Source organism: Balaenoptera acutorostrata, chromosome 6 (assembly GCF_949987535.1).
Source record: "Balaenoptera acutorostrata chromosome 6, mBalAcu1.1, whole genome shotgun sequence".
NCBI classification, from domain to species: domain Eukaryota; kingdom Metazoa; phylum Chordata; class Mammalia; order Artiodactyla; family Balaenopteridae; genus Balaenoptera; species Balaenoptera acutorostrata.
This window is the reverse complement of record NC_080069.1, coordinates 49,318,485-49,342,267: the sequence shown is the minus strand read 5'-3', so window position 1 is coordinate 49,342,267 and position 23,783 is coordinate 49,318,485. Positions and strand designations below refer to the sequence as shown.

General features: G+C 38.3%; 1 protein-coding gene across 2 annotated transcripts in view; it reads right to left on the bottom strand.

Annotated features, from left to right (window-relative positions):
• LOC103015293 (uncharacterized) overlaps window positions 1–19,287 on the bottom strand; it is a 46,763-nt gene extending 27,476 nt beyond the window's left edge. Inside the window, exons 1-6 of one of the 2 annotated variants that reach the window (XM_007176996.2) lie at window positions 19,244–19,287; window positions 17,442–17,669; window positions 13,483–14,648; window positions 12,961–13,050; window positions 10,605–10,809; window positions 10,020–10,138 (exon numbers count right to left, since the gene is read on the bottom strand). In XM_007176996.2, the coding sequence (XP_007177058.2) occupies window positions 10,020–10,138; window positions 10,605–10,809; window positions 12,961–13,050; window positions 13,483–14,648; window positions 17,442–17,622 (1,761 nt within the window). In that variant the 5' untranslated portion in view covers window positions 17,623–17,669; window positions 19,244–19,287. Of the gene's footprint in view, window positions 1–8,462; window positions 8,615–10,019; window positions 10,139–10,604; window positions 10,810–12,960; window positions 13,051–13,482; window positions 14,649–17,441; window positions 18,009–19,243 lie in introns of those variants that run through there. The other variant, XM_057548766.1, reaches the window with a different exon arrangement.
• Window positions 19,288–23,783: the final 4,496 nt, after the last annotated feature.

Sequence of the window (23,783 nt, the reverse complement as noted above, 5' to 3'; positions counted from 1 at the left end):
TCTTGGGTCACAAATCAAGCCTCAGTAAATTTAAGAAAACTGAAATCATATCAAGCATCTTTTCTGACCACAATGCTATGAGATTAGAAATTAATTACAGGGGGAAAAAAACGTAAAAAACACAAACACATGGAGGCTAAACAATACGTTACTAAATAACCAAGAGATCACTGACGACATCAAAGAGGAAATCAAAAAATATCTAGAAACAAATGACAATGAAAACATGACGACCCAAAACCTATGGGATGCAGCAAAAGCAGTTCTAAGAGGGAAATGTACAGCAATACAATCCTACCTCAAGAAACAAGAAAAATCTCAAATAAACAACCTAAACTTAAACCTAAAGCAATTAAAGAACTAAAAAAAAACCAAAGTTAGCAGGAAGAAAGAAATCATAAAGATCAGATCAGAAATAAATGAAAAAGAAATGAAGAAAACGACAGCAAAGATCAATAAAACTAAAAGCTGGTTCTTTGAGAAGATAAAGAAAATTGACAAACCATTAGCCAGACTCATCAGGAAAAAAGGGAGAAGGCCCAAATCAACAGAATTAGAAATGAAAAAGGAGAAGTAACAACTGACACTGCAGAAATACAAGAATCATGAGAGAGACTACTACAAGCAACTCTATGCCAATAAAATGGACAACCTGGAAGAAACGGACAAATTCTTAGAAAAGTACAACCTTCCAAGACTGAACCAGGAAGAAATAGAAAATATGAGCAGACAGATCACAATCACTGAAATTGAAACTGTGATTAAAAATCTTCCAACAAACAAGCTCAGGGCCAGATGGCTTCACAGGTGAATTCTATCAAACATTTAGAGAGGAGCTAACACCTATCCCTTTCAAACTCTTCCAAAATATAGCAGAGGGAGGAACACTCCCAAACTCATTCTATGAGGCCACCATCACCCTGATACCAAAACCAGACAATGATGTCACAAAAAAAATTACAGGCCAATATCACTGATGAATATGGATGCAAAAATCCTCAACAAAATACCAGCAAACAGAATCCAACAGCACATTAAAAGGATCATACACCATGATCAAATGGGGTTTATCCCAGGAATGAAAGAATTCTTCAATATATGCAAATCAATGTGATACACCATATTAACAAATTGAAGAATAAAATCCATATGATCATCTCAATAAATGCAGAAAAAGCTTCTGACAAAATTCAACACCCATTTATGATAAAAAAAACTCTCCAGAAAGTGTGAATAGAGGGAACCTACCTCAACATAATAAAGGCCATATATAACAAACCCACAGCTAACATCATTCTCAATGGTGGAAAACTGAAACCATTTCCTCTAAGATCAGGAAAAAGACAAGGATATCCACTCTCACCATTATTTAACATAGTTTTGGAAGTTTTAGCCATGGCCATCAGAGAAGAAAAAGAAAAGGAATCCAAACTGGAAAAGAAGTAAAGATGTCACTGTTTGCAGATGACATGATACTGTACATAGAAAATCCTAAAGATGCCAGCAGAAAACTACTAGAACTAATTGATGAACTGGTTAAGTAGCAGGATACAAAATTAATGCACAGAAATCTTTTGCATTCCTATACACTAACAATGGAAAATGAGAAAGAGAAATTAAGGAAACACTCCCATTTACCACTGCAACAAAAAGAATAAAATGCCTAGGAATAAACCTACCTAAGGTGGCAAAAACCTTTACTCAGAAAACTACAAGACACTGATGAAAGAAATCAAAGACGATACAAACAGATGGAGAGATATACCATGTTCTTGGATTAGAAGAATCCACATTGTGAAAATGACTATATTACGCAAAGCAATCTACAGATTCAATGCAATCCCTATCAAATTACCAATGGCATTTTTCACAGAACTAGAACAAAAAATTTTACAATTTGTATGGAAACAAAAAAGACCCCAAATAGCCAAAGCAATCTTGAGGGAAAAAAACGGAGCTTGAGGAATCAGGCTCCCAGACTTCAGACTATACTACAAAGCTACAGTAATCAAGACAATATGGTACTGGCACAAAAACAGAAATACAGATCAACGGAACAGGATAGAAAGCCCAGAAATAAACCCACGCACATATGGTCACCTTATATTTGATAAAGAAGGCAAGACTATACAATGGAGAAAAGACAGTCTCTTCAATAAGTGGTGCTGAGAAAACTGGACAGCTACATGTAAAATAAACTCAAAATGGATTAAAGACCTAAATGTAAGTCCAGACACTATAAAACTCTTAGAGGAAAACATAGGCAGAACACTCTATGACATAAATCACAGCAAGATCCTTTTTGACCCACCTCCTAGAGAAATGGAAATAAAAACAACCTTAAACAAGAGAAAAGACAACCCTCAGAATGGGAGAAAATATTTGCAAATAAAGCAACAGACAGAGGATTAATCTCCAAAATATACAAGCAGCTCATGCAGTTCAATATCAGAAAAGCAAACAACCCAATCCAAAAATGGGCAGAAGACCTAAATAGACATTTCTCCAAAGAAGACATACAGATGGCCAACAAACACATGAAAAGATGCTCAACATCACTAATCATTAGAGAAATGCAAATCAAAACTACAATGAGGTATCACCTCACACTGGTCAGAATAGCCATCATCAAAAAATCTAGAAACAATAAATGCTGGAGAGGGTGTGGAGAAAAGGGAACCCTCCTGCACTGTTGGTGGGAATGTAAATTGATACTGCCACTATGGAGAACAGTATGGTGATTCCTTAAAAAACTAAAAATAGAAGTACCATATGACCCAGCAATCCTACTACTGGGCATATACCCTGAGAGAACCATAATTTTAAAAGAGACATGTACCACAATGTTCACTGCAGCACTATTTACAATAGCCAGGACATGGAAACAACCTAAATGTCCATCGACAGATGAATGGATAAAGAAGATATGGCACATATATACAATGGAATATCACTCAGCCATAAAAAGGAATGAAACTGAATTATTTGTAGTGAGGTGGACGGACCTAGACTCTGTCATACAGAGTGAAGTAAGTCAGAAGAGAAAAACAAATATGATATGCTAACGCATATATATGGAATCTAGAAAAATGATACTGATGAACCTAGTGGTAGGGCAGGGATAACGATGCAGACATTGAGAACAGACTTGAGGACACAGCAGGGAATGGGAGGCTGGGATGTAGTGAGAGAGTATCACTGACATAAATACACTACCAAATGTAAAACGGATGGCTGGTGGGAAGCTGCTGCATAGCACAGGGAGATCAGCTCAGTGCTTTGTGACCACCTAGAGGGGTGGGGTAGGGAGGGTGGGAGGGAGGCTCACGAGGGAGGGGATATGGGGATATGTGTGTGCATACAGCTGATTCACTTTGTTGTACAGCAGAAACACAACATTGTGAAGCAATTATACTCCAATAAAGATGTATAAAAAAATAAAACTTAAAAAAATAAAAGGGAAACTTAAAAGTTCTTTGAGATGAATGCAAATGGAAACACAACATAATGAAACATATAGGATGCACCTAAAGTAGTGCTTAGAGTAAAATTAATATTGTAAATGGCTATATTAAAAAGATCTCAAATCAGTAAATTTGCCTTCCACCTTAAGCAACTAGAATTTTAATGGGAAACTAAACCCAAAGAATGCAAAAGGAATCAAATAATAAAGATTAGAGTGGAAATAAGTAAGATAAAGAATTAAAAATGAGATAATCAAAAAAACTAAAATTTCATTCTTTGAAAAGATCAACCAAATAGATAAAACTTTAGCTAGACTGACCAAGAAAAAAGAGAGAAGGCTCGAATTATTAAAATCAATGAGGGCTTTCCTGGTGGTGCAGTGGTTAAGAATACACCTGCCAATGCAGGAGACATGGGTTCGAGCCCTGCTCTGGGAAGATCCCACATGCCACAGAGCAACTAAGCCCATGTGCCACAACTACTGAAGCCCATATGCCCTAGAGCCTGTGCTCTGCAACAAGAGATGTCACCGCAATGAGAAGCCTGTGCACCACAATGAAGAGTAGCCCCTGCTCACTGCAACTAGAGAAAGCCCACACACAGCAACAAAGACCCAATGCAGCCATAAATAAATAAATATATATATATAAAAAAAATAAAATCAATGAAAGAAGACATCATTATAGAACTTGCAAAAATAAAAAGAATTATAAAGGAATACTATGAACAACTATATGCCAATAAATTAGAAAATTTAGATGAAAGAGAAGGGACATATACAAAAAACCCACAGTTACTATTGTACTTAATGAAGAAAGAATGAAAGTTTTTCTCCTAGAATGAGGAAAGAGATAAGCATGGCCCCTCTTATTACTTCTATTCAATATCATACTGGAGTTTATGCCTAGAGAAATTAGGCAAAAAAGTGAAATAAAAGTACGCACATTGGAAAGGAAAAAATAAAACTCTATTTATAGAAGATATAATCTTTTATAAAGAAACTTCCAAGGAACTCACTAAAAATGATTAGAATAAACAAGTACAGCAAAGTTGCAAGATACAAGATCAGAAATCAATTGTATTTTTACACACTTGTAAAGAATAATTTGAAAATAAAATTACAAAAACAATTCCATTTACAATAGCATTAAAAAGATTTAAATACCTAGGAATAAGTTTAACAAAAGTAGTTCAAGACTTGTACTCTGAAAAACTACAAAAACTGTTGAAAGGATTTAAAGATCTAAATAAATGTAAAGACAGCCCATGTTCATGGCTCACAAGACTTAATATTGCTAAATGGTAATACTCCACAAATTGATCTACTGATTCAGAACAATCTCTATCAAAATCCTAACTTGATATTTTTGCAGAAAATACAAGCTGATCCTAAAAGTTATATGGATATGCCAGGGACCAAAACGTTCTTGAAAAAGAACAAATTTTAAGAACTCACACTTCTAATTTCAATACTTACTACAACGCTACAGTAATTAAGACTGTGTAGTACTGGCATGAGGACAGAAATAGAGATCAAAGGAAGAGAACCAGAGCTCAGAATTTATGGTCAGTTACTCTTATATTTACAACTGATTTCTGACAAAAGTGACACAAAAATTAAATAAGGAAAAATAGTTTTTTCAACAAATGGTGGTATAACTGGATATCCACATTCAAAAGAATGAAGTTGGACCCCCTACCTCACACATTATGCAAAACTCAACTCAAAACAGATCATACACCTAAGTGTAAAAACTAAAACTTTCAATCTCTTAGGGAAAAAAAAAGAATTCTTTGTGACCTAGTTTTCTTACATATGATACCAAAATCACAAGCAACAGAAGAAAAATAAATTGGAATACAGCATGGTGAAAAACTTTGTGCTGCAACTGATACCATCAAGAAAGTGAGAAGACAACCCACAGAAAAGAAAAAATATTTGCCAATGTTTTATCTAAGAGATTTGTATCCAGAATACATAAACAACTCTTATAACTCAACAGTAAGAAGACAAATAACCCAAAATATGGGCAAAGGATTTGAATAGACATTTCTTCAAGAAGATATACAAATGGCCAACAGGTACATGAAAGTATGTTCAACATCATTAGTTGGTAGGGAAATGCAAATCAAAACTACAAATGAGCTACCACTTCATACCCACTAGGACGGCTAGAAAGAAGACAGACAATAACAAGTGATGACAAGGATGTGGAGAAAGCAGAACCCCTGTATGTTGTTGGTGGGAATGTAGTGGTATAGTCACTTTGGGAAACAGTTTGTTAGTTCCACAAAAAGCTAAATGTAGAGCTAGCATATAACCCAGTAATCTTACTCCTAGAAATATGCTTAAGGGTAATGTAACTATTTGTCCACACAAAAACTTGTACACAAATACAAATAAACATTCTGTACAAATGTTTGTTATTCATAATAGCTCCAAATGGAAATAATCCAAATGTCCATCAACTAACGAATGGAGAAATAAAATGTGTATATCCATAAAACAGAGTATTACTCAGCAATGACACATGCTATAACGTGGATGACCCTTGACAACATTATGCTAAGGGAAAACATTACGCCAGTCACAAAAGAACCACATATTATATGATTCCATTTTTATGAAATGTCTAGAATAGGCAAATCAATAGAAATAGAGAGTAAATTAGTAGTTTCCTAGGGCTGGGAGATATGGAGGAGTGGGGGAATGGCAGATGAAGGGTAAAGGGTGTCTTTTGGGGGCGATGGAAATGTATTTAAATTAATTGTGGCAGTGATCACACAACCCTGTGAATATACTAAAGTTACTGAACTATATATGTTAAATGGATGAATTGTAGGGTATGTGAATCATATCTCAATAAAGCTGTTAATAAAAAGAATTCTTAACTTGATCCTTCCTCACTCCTAATGCATGAATCTCCTGTTCTGATGACAATTTAGCTTATATCCCAAACACTTTTAGCAACTGGCAGCTCACTGTTTTGTGAATCTGTTTTATGGACAGCATATCAGTAACAAAGGTCTTTTTCATGTTGATCTGAGATCTGCCTCTTGTTTCATCCACCCATGGTCTTTTAAAATAACCTCCAGAGCCATCTGAATTCACCTCAATCAGAGGAAGGGCAGCACAAAGCCCAAACCTAGTGCTCAGACATGTGTTTGTCTAACAGTGTTTTAAGTAGAGATTTTAAGATAAAAATTATTGGGCTTCCCTGGTGGCGCAGTGGTTGAGAATCTGCCTGCTAATGCAGGGGACACGGGTTCGAGCCCTGGTCTGGGAAGATCCCACATGCCACGGAGCAGCTGGGCCCGTGAGCCACAACTACTGAGCCTGCGCGTCTGGAGCCTGTGCCCCGCAACGGGAGGGGCCGCGATAGTGAAAGGCCCGCGCACCGCGATGAAGAGCGGTCCCCGCACCGCGATGAAGAGTGGCCCCCACTTGCCGTAACCAGAGAAAGCCCTCGCACGAACCGAAGACCCAACACAGCCAAAAATAAATAAATAAATAAATAAAGTAGCTATAAAATTAAAAAAAAAAAAAAAGAAACGAAGACCCAACGCAGCCAAAAAAAAAAAAAAAAAAAAAATTAAAAAAAAAAAAAAAAGATAAAAATTATTGGAAGATTAGAAATCTGTACATTTTGAACTTGAATTTCCAAACTGCAATAATCAGATGGAGGCGAGAGGTATGTGCCCACCTTTAGATGGAACTTATTCTATCTAGTAAGCCACCATCCTCACCACTCCACATTGGATTTTGAAAATATGCATGGGGTGAGAGCTACAGCTATTGCCACTTATTTGAAAGGTTTCAATTTGGGAAAAAGGTTTTGAGTAGGAACTGCAAGTACAGGTGCTGCCAAGAAACCAGGCATGGCTTATAAATGAGTGTAGCAGGTGTGCCGAATAGGGAGTGGTGGGGACTGTGGCTCACTAGACAGTACATAAAGGGGGAGACACAACTCAGATTAATAAACCACTTGCTTTGATATGAAATCGCAGGACTGACTAAGACAGTTTTACCACTAAAAGTAACCAGGGGCTTACCTAGTGGCACAGCGGTTAAGAATTCGCCTGCCAATGCAGGGGACACAGGTTCGATCCCTGGGCTGGGAAGATCCCACATGCCACGGAGCAACTAAGCCCATGTGCCACAACTACTGAACCTGTGCTCTAGAGTCCGCGAGCCACAACTACTGAGCCCATGTGCCACAACTACTGAAGCCTGTGCACCTAGAGCCCGTGCTCCACAACAAGAGAAGCCACCACAATGAGAAGCCCGTGCACTGCAACGAAGAGTAGCCCCTGCTCGCTGCAACTAGAGAAAGCCCTCATGCAGCAACAAAGACCCAATACAACCAAAAATAATAATAAATTAATTTAAAAAAAACTGATGAATCTCCAACATAAAGAGTTTGAGGGCTTCCCTGGTGGCGCAGTGGTTGAGAATCTGCCTGCCAATGCAGGGGACACGGGTTCGAGCCCTGGTCTGGGAAGATCCCACATGCCACGAAGCAACTGGGCCTGTGAGCCACAATTACTGAGCCTGCGCATCTGGAGCCTGTGCTCCGCAACAAGAGAGGCCGCGACAGTGAAGAGGCCCGCGCACCGCGATGAAGAGTGGCCCCCGCTTGCCACAACTAGAGAAAGACCTCGCATAGAAACGAAGACCCAACACAGCAAAATAAATAAATAAATAAATAAGACAGGAGCTCTTTAAAAAAAAAAGAGTTTAATTATTAAAAAAAAAAAAAAAAAGTAACCAGAGTGCTTTTTACAAATTACCAAGACCAGAAAAGTCATTCAAGAGGGAGGAAAAAACTAGGTCCACAGCCTGGCTTCAAAAAAGTAGTGGAAAGAAATTGAATAAAATTGTTTGCTAGTTGTGCCCCATGAGTTCTTTAGTCAAAGTAATAGTTACTAAGAGTGTGTGTGTGTGTGTGTGTGTGTGTGTGTGTGTTTTCAGATAAATTACATTATTTAGTACTGACCTTGTTAAAAGCCTCATCCTCTGTTTTATAAACTCTCAAATAGTTCTCAAAAAAAGAGCTTGACAGAGCGTTGTCTTACTTCATCAGGTACTTTGGACGAGGATTCTGATGCTCCTACAGCCCTCTTCCGATGAGCCACTTTGTTTCAACATCTTGTTAAATATAAAATTGATTAGAGAAAAGAAGAACACATGTGTGTTCTGTTTAACATTCCTACTATGTGTATGAAAGTACAACTATCTTAGGTAAGTTTTATATCCAAAATTAAATTTAAAAATAATTTCAAGTTTTAAATTCATCAGAAGTAGAATAAATGCAAGCCATAAATTATCTACACTCACAAAAGGGAGAAGTGGGACAGCTGCCTGTATGTCCACCATTATTAAGGCTGATCTGATTATTCATCTAATCCCTTTGCTGTTTCCACATCCAGATTCTTAGAACCATGATTTGGTCTTCTGATCAGCGTATAGGAAGGTGTGTAGTTTACTGTTCTTTTTTTTTTTTAAATAAATTTATTTATTTTTTTATTTTTGGCTGCATAGGGTATTCGTTGCTGTGCACGGGCTTTCTCTAGTTGCGGCGAGCGGGGCTACTCTTTGTTGCGGTGCGCGGGCGTCTGATTGTGGTGGCCTCTCTTGTTGTGGAGCACGGGGTCTAGGCACACAGGCTTCAGTAGTTGTGGCACATGGGCTTAGTTGCTCCGCGGCATGTGGGATCTTCCCGGACCAGGGCTCGAACCCGTGTACCCTGCATTGGCAGGCGGATTCTTAACCACTGCATCACCAGGGAAGTCCCAGTTTACTATTCTTAAAACAAATATATGTCCCAATGCCTTTCAGTTACCTTTTCATTAAGAAAAACGTTTGGACTTAAATTTATGACAATCTTTGCATATTCAATATTAAAACGATCCCAGCTAGAAACAAGGTGAGCATTCCTTTTGATGGACTTAAAAAGACTAAGAATTCTAGGATGAGTTAAACTACCTCACTTTTAGGGAGGGACAAAGCCTTAAAACTGACCGGTAGTTTTCTGCTAAAGAATATTTGGTAAAAAGAAAAAAAAAAAATCATTGCCACAAGTAGGGGAAAATTGACTAAAGAGGTAAGGTTGTACTATCATATTACTAGTGGGCATTATTTTCTAAAGGTCTCTCTCTCTGTCTCTCTCACATATATACACATATACACCCCTCACTGGATGTGGCTTGAAAGGCATATTCCAGTGTAAAACTTTTCTCTGAAAAAATCTGAGGCAGCTTAATCATAGCTACAGATATTTTAGGTCTGAAAAAATGCCTAATGTTTCCAAGGATAGGAAAACCAAATTAACCAAAAGTGACACACAGGCACACATCCCATGATAATATGAAAATAACTATATCTAAGGGTAACCAAAAAAGGTTGAAATTTCTCTTCAGTAGGTTTGGCATTTATCTGAATTAGGGGTCTTCAGAGAGAAGAATATACCCACTCTCCAAGGGGCTCTATATATGGATAGGATATGATGGTTATTAGAAATAAAATTCTGATCTTCAGACTTAGTTTATACTACCTTTACAGGAAAAGAAGCAATACTTTTCACAGGAATGTGTGATCTGTTTGGCTTTGCAGTTGGATTTTCCTTTGAAAGAGCTACATCCACATGAAGGCTGTCTGATGTACATGAATTTTCTAAGAAGTTTAAAATGAACGAGAGAAAAAGGAAAAGGTAAATTTTAATGTCATTAGTCTCAGATGATGAGTTTATTTCAATCATCAACTCAAAATTTCACAACGCTTCATTTATAGGCTTGATCTATATATATACATATATTTTTTTTTCTTGAAGAAAAGAAAATGCAAACACAAAAGGGTCCCAATAACCAACTCCAGTATAACCTAGAACAAATTTAAATAATTTATAAAGCAACTTGCTCCATGTAAGAATGCATGCAAAATACTACCATTTATTGCCTAGCATATAGAGATAAACAATATAAATGATTTAGATATGCTAATCATATTATTTCATGTAAAGCTCTAGGTGATTGACTTAACTATAATTGGGAATATATGGACTTCATAAGAAACATTTTTAAAATAAGGTAAAACCCCATTTATTAAATAAGTGACTAAAAAAAAAAAGATTTTCTCATACCTCCTGAGGCTTTCCTTTGGGTCTGAGAGGATGGACATGCAAATGTATTTTTTTTCTGTTCTGAAGTGTCAGCAACAAAAGCCTGCCCACCCTTAATGGCAGCCATTATCTGCACTGCCTGTTGCTGGGCCTGAAGGATTCCAGTGTGACTAATTAATGGGACTGGTCCCCTGAATGGGCTAGTGATCTCTTTACTGGTTGGAACCTATAGAGCATCAACATAAAACAAAAAAATCCTGATTTTAAAAATGGATAAGATGGATAATTTCACTTTCCTTTTGCACAAAAGCTCTTTGGAATTGACTACATTCACAATACTACCTGTAGTCCAATACACACATAATTGGAATATTCCCAGAAATAAACTGAAATAATAAAACTGAACAACTATTTAAGCATATAATTTAAGACATTTTTTTCTTGAAATAAGAAAATTAAATCTTATAAGAAAATGACATTTGTATGCAGGTAGAAGTGGTAATAAGACATATCCTACTGAAGTTATTGAAATTCAAAGTTAAGACAAGAATCCATTAGGTAACCTCGCAGACGTATCAGGTGACCCATACAGGGAGAAGTAGCAGGCTAGCATTAGACTTCTCCACAGCAACGTTCATTATGAGAAAAGAAGGGAACATACGAAAAAATGTTCAGCTTCACTAGTAACCAAAGAAATGTAATATAAAATAAGGAAATAAAATTTCACTCATATTTACAGGTTTAAAAAATGATAATACCCATTTTTTGTAAGGTTTGTGGGAAGAAAACCCTGGAACACTGTGTAGGACTGTAAATTGTCACAACCCTTCTAGAAGGCAATATGGTAACATATTTTTAAAATCAGAAAAATCTTTATCTTCTTTTGTCCAGTTACTTCTATTTGTGAGAATGTATTTTTAAAAAATTGCTGATGAAACCGACAATCATTTAAATATAAGAATTTGGGGGGAAGTTATATAGCACAGTAATGTGAAAACTAAACACCACACCACTTGCAATTAAAGAGAAACAAGGTTAGCCTCCTAAAAACTTTTTTCATAAGAGAGAAGGGGAGCGAATCTAGTTTAGTAAATATAATATCGGACCCCGGGATGCGCAGGTATTCACTATCTCCATTTCACGGATATGGAAAATGAAACAGAGAAATTAAATAATTTGCTCAAGGACGTTCAACTATTCTGTTAAGAACTGGAATTCAGGGTCTTATCTGCGACTTGGAAGCATAAAGTCTTTTTATGCCATGCAGAAGATTCTGCTGTCAGTATGTACCAAGTAAAAATAATACAGAGACTAGAGCAGAGAAATAAAGTTTGTGTTAAACAGCACTTTTTAACACAAAAGTGTTAAAGGAATAATACTTGCTGCAGTGTTTGTACAGTTTCTTTACATGTCATAAAAGAAATTCAGCATTTATAATATAAATTTACAAGAGGTTCAAATTGCTTTGAATAACTACAGTCAATTCCCCTTACTCACGCTAGTTAAATTCTATAGAGTCCCGCAAACAATGAATTCGCAAATACTGAAGCATTGCTCCTAGGTGCAGGTGAGTATCTGGTCACAGCAGTTTCATCAACCAATGAATACATAACCTTGTTATATGCGTGTTTCTGTTTAAAGATACTTCATTTAGTATATACTGCTGATTCATCAACATTGAATTTGTGGTCAACAGCACTAATAACTCGTGCCTGAACAAAGTTGTTTAACACACATTTTCTCTGTAAGGCACAGCGCAGCCTTCTTGCGCCAAGGAACACTAGACAGCATATACTTGGGGACCATTTTAAATAACAAAATCACCAACAAAACACACAAAAATGCAGAAAACATAGCACCAGACAGACTCAGGTAAGGACCTTGGTTAACAGTATGACAGAAGGCAGTGTTGCCTTGTTCAACCTTAGTTGGGAACGTGCATGTCAGGCGATTCAATTCAATTTTTGTTTTTTTTTTTTTTTTTGCCACTGCGCCTGTGTACAGAGGACCACAAAAGCATGAGTCTTGATTTTAAAGTTACAAATTAATTTTACTGAAGAGGCAAATTTGCAAATACAGAATCTGAAAATAATAAGGATTGACCATATTAATTTATAGTTAAAAGGTTATACAAAAACAACATACCTTCTTTTAATGAAAACGTTAGATAACGGGGGAGGAAAATGAAGGTTTCAGAAAATGCTTACAAGTAGGCAATACATTTATTGACTGCCCACTTGTGACCCCTAGTGGATAATAGGATAACAAGTACTGCAATATACTTAAAGCTTGAAATGACAAGGTAGGTACTTCATAAACTGCTGAGAGAGACAGGGAGGGTGGGAAGTGGGAGAGAAAGAGAAACAAAATGACTCACATCCAACTTGGCAGTGTGTGCAATTCTCCTTTTTGGTCCAGAAATGTTTTGGTAATATTGCATATCTAATTCCATTTGCTTTCCTGAAGGCTAATGGGAAAAAGATAAGACTTATCCAATTTCAGTGTAGTAAAAGCAAACTTATGTTTCCTGAGCCACAGGAATCCACAGGAATCCAAGCTACAAAATACTAGGCAAATTGTTAAAAAATAATTCAGAAAAAATAATTTAATTTGGATAATCTGACATGCATAGGTTCCTATAAGATACCTCTAATTTGGGAAATCAACTATAAGTTACTGTACATAATACCAGGGTCTCTGGAAAATGTCAAGTCTGCAAGACATGATAGCTGGCCAATTACCAAGGTTTTGCCTTATTTTAATACATTATTAATCATAAGTATTAGAAATACATATAATAGATGTTATATATATTCTATAGAGTTTAGAATATAGAGAATATATATTTAAGGGAAACTCCTTTAGATTTAGGAAAAGGATTTTTTAAAAAGTGACCAACCTGCTTAGCAGTCTCTCCCTTATGAGCTTTGCTTCGTGTGAACTTATTGAAAATTCGAAGACATTCCTTCACAGTGTCATCAGAGTCAGAGGGAGTGTCATCTTCAGTACATTCCTTATCAAAATCAAATTCAACTAATCTGTTGTCTTCAAAAGTAGTGAAGTCTTGACTGTCGTCTTGTACTCTCAGAACTTTGTCTTTCACATGATCGTCTGAATAAGAGAACTGGAGTTGGCTTGGTGAATATCGCCATTCAGTTTCTTCTTTTTGAGTATCATCAATTGTTTTTACATGTCTTCTGCTCTTTGGGTAACTTTCATTATGACTTTCCTTCTGTATTTCTTTGTCACTGAGAGGTGCACAAGTTATACTTTCTCCTGAAATACAGACATGCTTTTCCTCACCATCGAAGCTTTCCATCTTAGAAATGTGGTTTTTAACACCACACAAGTTTATGTTAGTTTTAGTATCTAGTGAGGTTTTCATGTGTGATTTTGGTGGTTCTAACTTGCTACTTTCATCATCTGTTTGTGTGGTTAGTTGGGTTTCATCTATCTTTTCCTCTTCTATACCAGTGATCTGAAGATTTCTGTCCTCCGGGGGCAATACTTGTATCTTTTCATCCATATTCTGATATTTAAAGCCTCTAAATGGTTTAGATTTCTTAGAAGTAGGAATGATTGGAGGTACATCCATTACAAGGTCATCTTCATCAGAATCTTGAAGATTTATTTTAATTCGTATTGGTGAAACATAAGGTCTTTGGCTCTCCAGGGACTTGTGGCAATTTCCACCCACAGATTTTTTCCAGAAGTGCTGCCTGTCAGTCTCACCCTGCTTTGCTTTAGATGCCCCAAGCAGCCCTGCAGAATAATTGAGCAAGGGATCATATTCAAGGTCAGTTGCTGGACATCGGTGGTCCATCACGTACTTTCTAGGCTGACTCTCTTTGCTCTTTGACGGTTCATTCCACTGTTCTTTTGGGAGCAGGCTATTTTCAGGAAAACCTTGTCTCACATTTGTGTCGCTCAAGGAGGCCACGGGGCTTTGCGATAGCTCTTCAAGTGCTAAAGTAAACCTGGAGAGCCTCTTCCGCTTTTCTGCAACCTCAGCCTTGACTGACTCGATTTCTTTGTTAATTCTTTCCAATTCTTCCGTAGTCGTGCCTAGTGTTGTTAATGGAAGATGAGTTTATCTTTAAACATCACTTAAGATGAAATGTGGACTCCAGAATATCCTGGACAATGAGTTTCCTATCACAAGGACATTAACTTTTCCAAACCCAGCCTTAGACGCAGGGAATTGTTGACTAACAGGTCAGTTCCTGGAATGAGAATGTCAATGGCTATCACTGATTAAGTCTTTCAAATGTCTAGCTCATTCCCATGACTGATTAAAGTACATTCGTGTCTTATTACTAGAGTAACTATACATCTGTGGGATAGGCCACGTGTATACATATTAAACTGTGTCAGACATGACACGGTTTGGATATACACTATTCACCTTATTATTTACCAAGCAGTGACAGTTTGGTAATAGTTCAAATAGTCGAATGCCTCTTACACAGAACTGTACATAGTCTCACACACCAATACATCTCCTCTGTCATAAGAAAGTTCTTTTAAAACATTAGTCTTTTCTTAATTTAGTGGTTCTTGACAGTCTCACTAAGGTCCCTGATAGTCTACAGAATGCCTCAAACACCAAATTAAGCAAAACACACCCTTCCACAAGCAACCATTAAAAAACCTTAAAAAAAAAATCAAAAAAATAAAACTCCAGACCTGTTGGATCCACACTCCTGAGGAAACCCAGGACAGCAACAAGAGGTCAGGCTGGCAGTCATGGCTCTTCACAATACCTGGCAGCTCCTTCCTGACTTTTTACTAAGGAAATCCCCACCTCTTCCCTCTTTCCAAGATATACTTTTCTCTGTCAATTATGGGATAATTTACATACTTCTCTCTTCTCCCAAACAAGACATTTCGGATATGAGATGTCGTCCAAATTATACTCGTTAAAACTCTGAATTTATTTTAGATAACCTACATGTTTTGATAACACACATGTGCTTCCTCTTTACACAATGAGCTTTCTCCTGGCTCACTAGCTTTTCAATTTATCATTTGTTTTCTATTAAGAAATCAACTCTATTGAAATCCAAAACAATGTGTGTAACACAGGTGTAGGACATTTTGAGGGAGAAGGAAAAAAGGCGAAGAGCAGGCACAAGAATGAGAACTACCCTATGTTCCAAACATAAACAAATGGATCTAATTTCTTTTTAAATAAACTTGGAAAGGGGAGTAAACTCTGGGTAACCAGCTAGAACTGCATTTTGGCATAAGCTGGGTTTTATCTGGTTGCCATGATTCAGGAAAGGCTATTTAAGCAGTGCGTTGGGATGCTATTGAAAAAACAAAACAAACAAAAAACTGTACATTCTCTCCATGTCATAAGTCTAAAATTTTTTTGCTCCATCAGAGGCTAGATTTGGAGGGCAAACTTTGAAGTCTGAGGCACACTTATAACCTTCGCTCAGGCTACAGGTGACTGGAAACAGCTCCTTCTGATTTGTAAATCCTCTTCGCCACAGCTGGGGTCCCACCCCACCCAGCACCTTTCCCCAGAGCACAGAAAGCTCCTTAGAGTAATTCCATACTGGGGATGGGTGACAGGAAGCGAGGATAAAACCACACAAGACCACGCACGTGCATCTTACTGTGCATGCCTTTCTAGGATCCCACGTTCCCAGGAGCTGGCATCACCGGTCCGCACACGCCGGTCCACAGCACGCTCCTCCCCTTGCCTCCCTGGCCACGTGACTTTGGCCCCGCCCCGCTCCCCCCCTCCGGAGCCTTGGGGGCGGGGTGGCTACCTACGTAGAGCCGGGCCTGGAAGCTGAGCTCCCTGTTACTGGGGCGGAGATTCTCTGCGGATGACCAGCCTAAGCCAACCATCTTCCCGAATGGCCCTGGGACGCCCCCCCTCCACGGTTTCAGGAACTGTATGACCACCCAAAAGGCTCTCGGAGAACGTCCTCAAACAGGATCTTGCATAGCACCCTCACTGCTCGGTATATGTCGAACACACTTGACGTGGGAGGGGCGAAGTAAGAGGGACTAAGGACTAGCCCTTAAGGCTCCTGAACCTGGGTGTGCGATGCTGGGAAGATTTACTCTTGGGAACTCTTAACAACTTGGTTCCTCGTTCGAAGGCAAGTGCTTGTTTCCCTCTTGCCCATAATAGCCACTCTATAGGAATTGCCCTTAAGTAGGTAGGTGGGAGTAAACAGCCCTTTCTGAGGGCTGGGGAAGAGACAGATTATGGGCATCAGAGAAAGGAAATGCAAGGGTGTTTCGGAATGGGGGGAAACAAGTTAAAAAGGAACTGGTTTAATTTTGTCCTTTAAGAGGAAACAAACACATCAGAGGTCCAGACAACCTGTTTAGGAAATCCAGGTTTAGTAATGGCATGAAGGGTCAGCAGAGGACAAATGAAAAGACACTCCCCCTCCCAACACACATACACACCAGCCTGGGCTGTATGACCCTCTCCTCACTTCTAGACTAGGGGAGGGGGTAGAAGAAAGTGAACTTCAGTAAGGACTACCTGACCTTCTTCATGCCCCGCCCCCAATACCATGACTGCACTTTACAACGATACCTACAATGGCATCTGCAAGTTATGCCAACTGAGGATGAGAAACCAATTTAAAAAAATATATATATAGTTAACATCTCTTTTGGCCATTTTAGGCATAGTAAAGCCACATTGAGTAACTTTCTCAAGGTACAGTACGTTAGTACTGGAGACAAAAGCAACCCTTACACCTCTTTCCAATCAAGAAAATTCGTGGTCCCTTCCAAGGGTGGGTGGAGTAAAAAGGTGGGAACGGTTGGCAGCCAACCCCTCCCCAAGCCCACCTGACATTCTTCCCACAAGCCTCTTCTCACCCATGGATTCAACATGGCTCCGCCGCACTCCGAGCACCTCCAAGCTGCTGCAACGAGCTGCCTCACTCAGTTCCCACCGCATTTCCCGGTGCCTGAAGTGGCAGCACAAACGCTGGCACCGACCCCCGGGGCTGTCAAAAGGGCATGGAAAATGGCAAAAGTAACCCGCGGAGGGCAGCATGGGCTACTGCTCAAGGCCACCTCCTCTGGCTCCGAAAATCGTGTGCACTGTTGGAGAAAGCAAGCAAAGCTTAACACACACACACTACCACCTCTTCTCCAGCCAGGGTACCGCCTTATATAGTCCGTTGCTACTCGAAGGCGGAGCTTCATAGCTTTCCCAGCCAATGGGGAGGTCGGGGCTGGCGTCAGGGGAGAAAATAACGAGGGAGAGAATGACCCAGAGAACGAATGGTAGGGCTGCGTCAGGTGAGTGTAGTGTGTCTGTCCTCCATGGGGAAGAAGGTTCATAAAGACCTAACCTACAGGTAGGGAGAACAATTTCCCAAGAGCTGAAAGGACCCTTGGATTAAGGAATCTCCTGCCTTGTGGATGCCTACCTTGCCTCTAAACAACATCGTTTGACTTATTATAAGTTTGGCTATTAACCTTCATGGGTCATGGAGAGAATCTCAGCTGTGAAGCATATCTAAACTTTGCCTCTCTCTAGCAGGTGATCTTAGGCAAAGTATCTGACTTACCCGAGTTCTCCTTTCTTGATCTGTAAAATAAACTTGCCTTTCATAGGGTAGTAGAATTCAGTGTGCTGTAATGTACCAAAGTGCCTAGCATAAAGTAGGTGAGAATTTAGGAGGACAAGTTCTTCCCCTTCCCATCATCAACACATATCCACAAATGACCTGGTATATGTCCCTAAAATCCTTCCAGTTGAAACTGATTCCTAAAAGGGAAACAGTTCCCTATTCCATTGTTCTTCTTTGTAAACTGAAATACTCCTAGGATAGATAGGCTCATAAGTCACTGATAACTTCAGTTAGTCTTTGAGATGTTTGCTTTTCTTCCAATAGCACATACTGAGCCTGGGTGCTTGGGGGAAGAGAGAAGGAAGGGTCCTCCAGCTCTAAAAGATTCAGGGTCCGTGGATTCCCCTCTAGGAAATTACATGCTGGGATCCCTCCTTCCTTTCTTTTCTTCTGAAAAACAATGTTATCTCAAATGGTTATGGATACTTTAGAAGGTCCTAAATCTTACTGTCCTATGAGAGGACCCTGATGACTTGGAAACAATTGAAGAATGCTAAGAGTCTCTAGTGCTAGTTTTGTCTCTTGATACGGCACACCTGTTTTGCCAGTAAAACATGAACAGGTGTGTTGTTTTTTGCTTTGGTGGCGGGGAGGGGCGTAGTTAGTAGTGATTACCCTGAAAGTCCTCAAAATGCCCCCAAGTAAGGTAAAAAACTAAATGTTCTCATTTTAAAAAGAACCAGCCTCGAATGAATACTTTCCTTAAGTCACTTTCCAGGATCATTTTTACTTGATGAAGTTTTCCACACCTTAAGTTATTTCCTTCTATTTTTTTCCATTAAATAGTTTTTATAGCTGAGAGATTTTTTATTGATTATGCCCTCCTTTTAAAACACCAGAAAATTTGAAGGTCTCAGCAGAGTTTCCAAATCATAACATGAGTGTCACCAACATATTTTTTATGACAAAAAAATTAAAGTTGTCTATTCATCAGTGGGTTCCTCTCTCTGTTCCTCACTCTGAATTAAGTCTGACTCATCATTCATGCCTGTCTCATCTGAGCCTGTGGAAACCATGTCCGTTGTCCTAGATTTTGACCTTGTGTCTGATTTCCTTAATTCTGAAGAAGTGGTGCCCCAAAATGTGCTGCTCTCAGCAATCTTAGAAAAAGATGTATCTGATACGCCTTCTGATGGATGAAAGTAAGAACCAGTTGCCAGCTCTGGGTTGACAGAGTATTCACCACTCTGACAAGCTTTTTTATATCTGAAAAAAAAAACATACATCAAAAATTGTTTTTAATTGTGTACGTTTGCAGCTTGGCTTAGAAAAGCATCTTAAAGTGATATATGAATTCTGTCCAATGTATTAGCTATTTATTATAACACTATATAAATGAATGAAAAATGTTAGACCCTACACAGATGTGCTATTTAGAACAGAGTTCATAGCCCTTTTGTTTCAAGGCTATTAAAAAAGAATGCATTTCTAGATTCTCTATATCCTTTCCAATTGACTAGGGTTGTTTTTATCTCTAGATGACTATTTAAAATATTGGGGAAAAGTTCAAGTAGGATATTCCCTGAGAGACAGCCCCATGATCCTTTCCAAATAGGGGAAATGGAGCCAAAATGAATACCTTATAAACTTGGGAGTCAAGTTTGCCTAGCACTCTACTAAAGAGAGGAGGGTGGGTGTTTCCTCTCATGTGTTTTAAAGACTCCAGAGGTCTGTAGACTTACTTCATTGTCTTCATTTTGTACAGCACGGCACTACAGATTGCCAAGAGGATGACAAAATGGAAGAGGGTCATCAACAAGATGCCCAGCATTAACTTTAATTTGGCTTCCTGTAGTTCTGCCAGGTTGTCTTCATCTGTAGCATTCAGATCAGAGTCTGAGAGGAAAGAAAGAAAATGCAATGGGAAAGAGTGACTCTGTTCAGCACGTTTTCCTGGAGGAATAAGGATCGCAAAGCAACTGAAGAGAAGCCTTCACCACCCGGAGTCTTCACCAAGTTCTCCTTGCTACCCTCATGCAATGCAAAGGAGAAGGCTATAGACCACTCCCTATGGCCAAGTACTCTTAACTTTTTTACCTTTCCCCTTCACAGCAATCTTGGGGGAGCTGTCCTTTGCTCCATTTTCCAGGATCACAGAAGTTTATGGATTTGCCCTTGGTACATAACTAGTAAGTGGCAAAATTTTGTATCAAACCCAGGTTACCAGATGTTAAAATATGTATCAGACTTCCTCCCTGAATAATAAAAAAAAATCAATTCAAGACTCTGAAGAGATTACTATTAAAAATATGATGAAATTACACACAAGGGATTAGTCCTTCAAGAGAGAAAGATGCAATTCTACTGTTGGGACATGCATTGACCTTCTTTTAAGCTAAAAGGATGATGTACTACAATGCTTTCTCCACAAGTCTTAAGAACTGAATTTGCGGGCTTCCCTGGTGGTACAGTGGTTAAGAATCTGCCTGCAAATGCAGGGGACATGGGTTCGAGCCCTGGTCCTGGAAGATCCCACATGCCATGGAGCAACTAAGCCTGTGCAGCACAACTACTGAGCCTGAGCTCTAGAGTCCACGAGCCACAACTACTGAGCCTGCATGCCACAGCTACTGAAGCCCACACGCCTAGAGCCCGTGCTCCACAACAGAAGCCACTGCGATGAGAAGCCAGCACACCACAATGAAGAGTAACCCCTGCTCACCGCAACTAGAGAAAGCCCGCGTGCAGCAACGAAGACCCAACACAGCTAAAATTAAATAAATTTATAAAAAATAAAGAACTGAATTTGCCATTTTATTACTGTGATCAAATCTAGTGTACTTGATGTTAAAGAAATGGAAATTTAGTTAACTTTCTAAAATACATTATATAATAAAAATCATGTCTGGATCCAGAAACGTCAAAAGTCTTTTTACTAAAGTAATGAAAATATATCTTTACTGCCAAATTTTATATCTTCCTGAATATATGTCTGACTTAGTAGGCATTTAATGGTGACTTTAAATAACCATGTTGCTATTTCTCCCCTTTCCCCCAACCTCCTCCCACCCAAAAGTTCCAAGGGTTTTCATGATTTTCTAGGTAATGATATTTTGGTAATAAGCAATGACAAGCTCCCATGTCTAACTCTCTGATATTTAAAAAACTTGTAATTGTCCAAGTGCAATCCTAGGCCAAGGGGAGTGAAATGTGCACAGTTGTCAATGACTGATATCTTGACTTTGAGACAGATTATTTTGGGAATAAACAAATTATGTTAAAATGGACTGTGCTCCTGAATTGATTTGCTACTCCTTAAAAGGGTGTTTGTAAATAGGAGTGCTTACAGTACATTTTGTTTATCAAGGTGGTGGTCAAAACTAGAGAAGGGCTTGAAATTCCTAACCACTGGAAATTATAGAAAAGCTAATTACCAGTTTGTACAGCTTTATTTTTTTCTCTAAGCCTCAGTTTCCTCATCTGTAAAATGGAGATAATACCAACTTTCATGGAGTTGCTGTGAGTGCTGACATAATAATGTATGTATAGTGTAGTATGTGCTCAATACGTAATAGAAAATCAGTGATGCTCATTTTAATTACTTGAAAAGACAAAATATTTCTAAAGCATTTGTCATTACTGTATATCACTTTTCTAAACAAAGAAGACTGACTCTGTTTTCTTGACACACTGAAAGGCAGGTGGCTGTACTTGTCAAATAATCCAGTACAGAATTGAGGTGACAGGCCTTACATGTATTATCAGATGCTATTTCTTTTTCAATGTCTTTTTGTAGGACAGAGGTTTGGGGGAAATTAATATATTGCCTCGTTATGAAATTTTCCATCAAGTCAGGAGTTCTTTTACTCATATAAATAAAATTAATCCATTAATGAAAAACTACATTCAGTAGCAGGAATTCTTTCATTCCTTGCTGGTGGGAATACAAAATGGTATAGCCACTTTGGAAGACAGTTTGGTAGTTTCTTACAAATCTAAACATAGTCTTACCACATGATTCAGCAATCATGATCCTTGGTATTTACCCGAATGAGTTGAAAACTTATGACTACACAAAAACCTACACGTGAATGTTTCTAGCAGCTTTATTCATTATTGCCAAAATTTGGAAACAGTCAAGATGTCCTTCAATAGGTGAATGGATAAACAAACTGGTACATCCATATGATGGAATATTATTCAGTGATGAAAAGAAGTGAACCATCAAGGCACAAAAAGACATGGAGGAATCTTAAATGCATATTACTAAGCAAAAGAAGGCAATCTGAAAAGGATACATACTGTATGTTTCCAATGATTTGACCTTCTGGAAAAGGCAAAACTATAGAGACAGTGAAAAGATCAGTAGTTGCCAAGGGTTGGGGAAGGGAGGGATGGCTACGTAGATCATAGGGGATTTTTAGGTCAATGAAGCTACTAGGTATGATTGTAATGGTGGACACAAGACATTATGCATTTGTCAAAATCCTGTAGAATTGTACAACACAAAGAGTGGACCCTAATGTAAACTATGAAGTTTAGTTAATAGCAATGTATTAGCAATAGCAATTGGCTCATAAATTGTAAAAAAAAATTAGCAATAGCAATTGGCTCATAAATTGTAAAAAAAATGCACCACACCAATGGAAGATATTAATAACAGGGGAAACTGAGCAGGAGGAATATATGAGAACTTTGTACTTTCTACTCAATTTTTCTATAAGCCTAAAACTGCTCTAAAAAAGTCTGTCAATTTAAAACAACTGCATCCTAAATATTGTTCACTTGCCTACTCCTCCATTTGGTTTACTGTTTCAGGAATATAAGTTACAAAACAGGGAGATGGAAATAGTCATCTGCAATGTGGTCATTGAAGAACACTGTTTAGGAACCATAACTTTCCTAAAACTGTAAATGTCCTCTCTGGTATGATGTCGGCCACCATGCTACCTTCTTACATATTCTATACCGTACTGAGGAAAACAGTATCACCGTGTAGACACTAAAATGTGTGAAAGTATTTATGTATCCCTTTAATTGAAGTATTTTGTTCTTACTTGGAATTGGGTGAAAAAATTGATCTCGTTTGTTGTCCTCACTGGTGGTTGCATTTATAGCTGTTAAAACAATAAATTGGTGTTACGGTAAACAAAATTCACTTATTAAAATTATTGTGTGTGTATATGTGTGTGTGTATACAGTTTATTCTCATTGTTCATGGTAGTCATGGTAGTTAAGCTATGTGAGCACTGAATTAGTAAATACTGAACCGTCATTGTTCCTAAGGGAAATACAGGGTTAGGTTCCTGTGAGCCTCTGGTCACTACATTTTCATCAACCAATCAATATCTAACCTTGTTTTATGTGTGTGTTTCTGTTTAGAGACACTTTATTTAGTATATACTGCTGATTCATTAACATTGAGCTCACAATCAACAGCATTAGAACTCACACCTACATGAAGATTATATAATACACACATTTTTCTCCTAAGGTACATCACAGTCTTCTTGTGTTTAGGAACATTAAACAGCATTGTACTACTATACTTGGGGGGCATTTAAAATAGCAACATTGCCAACAGAAAGCACAAAAATGCGAAACATCTAGCACTAAGTAGACCACAAAAAAAGGAACT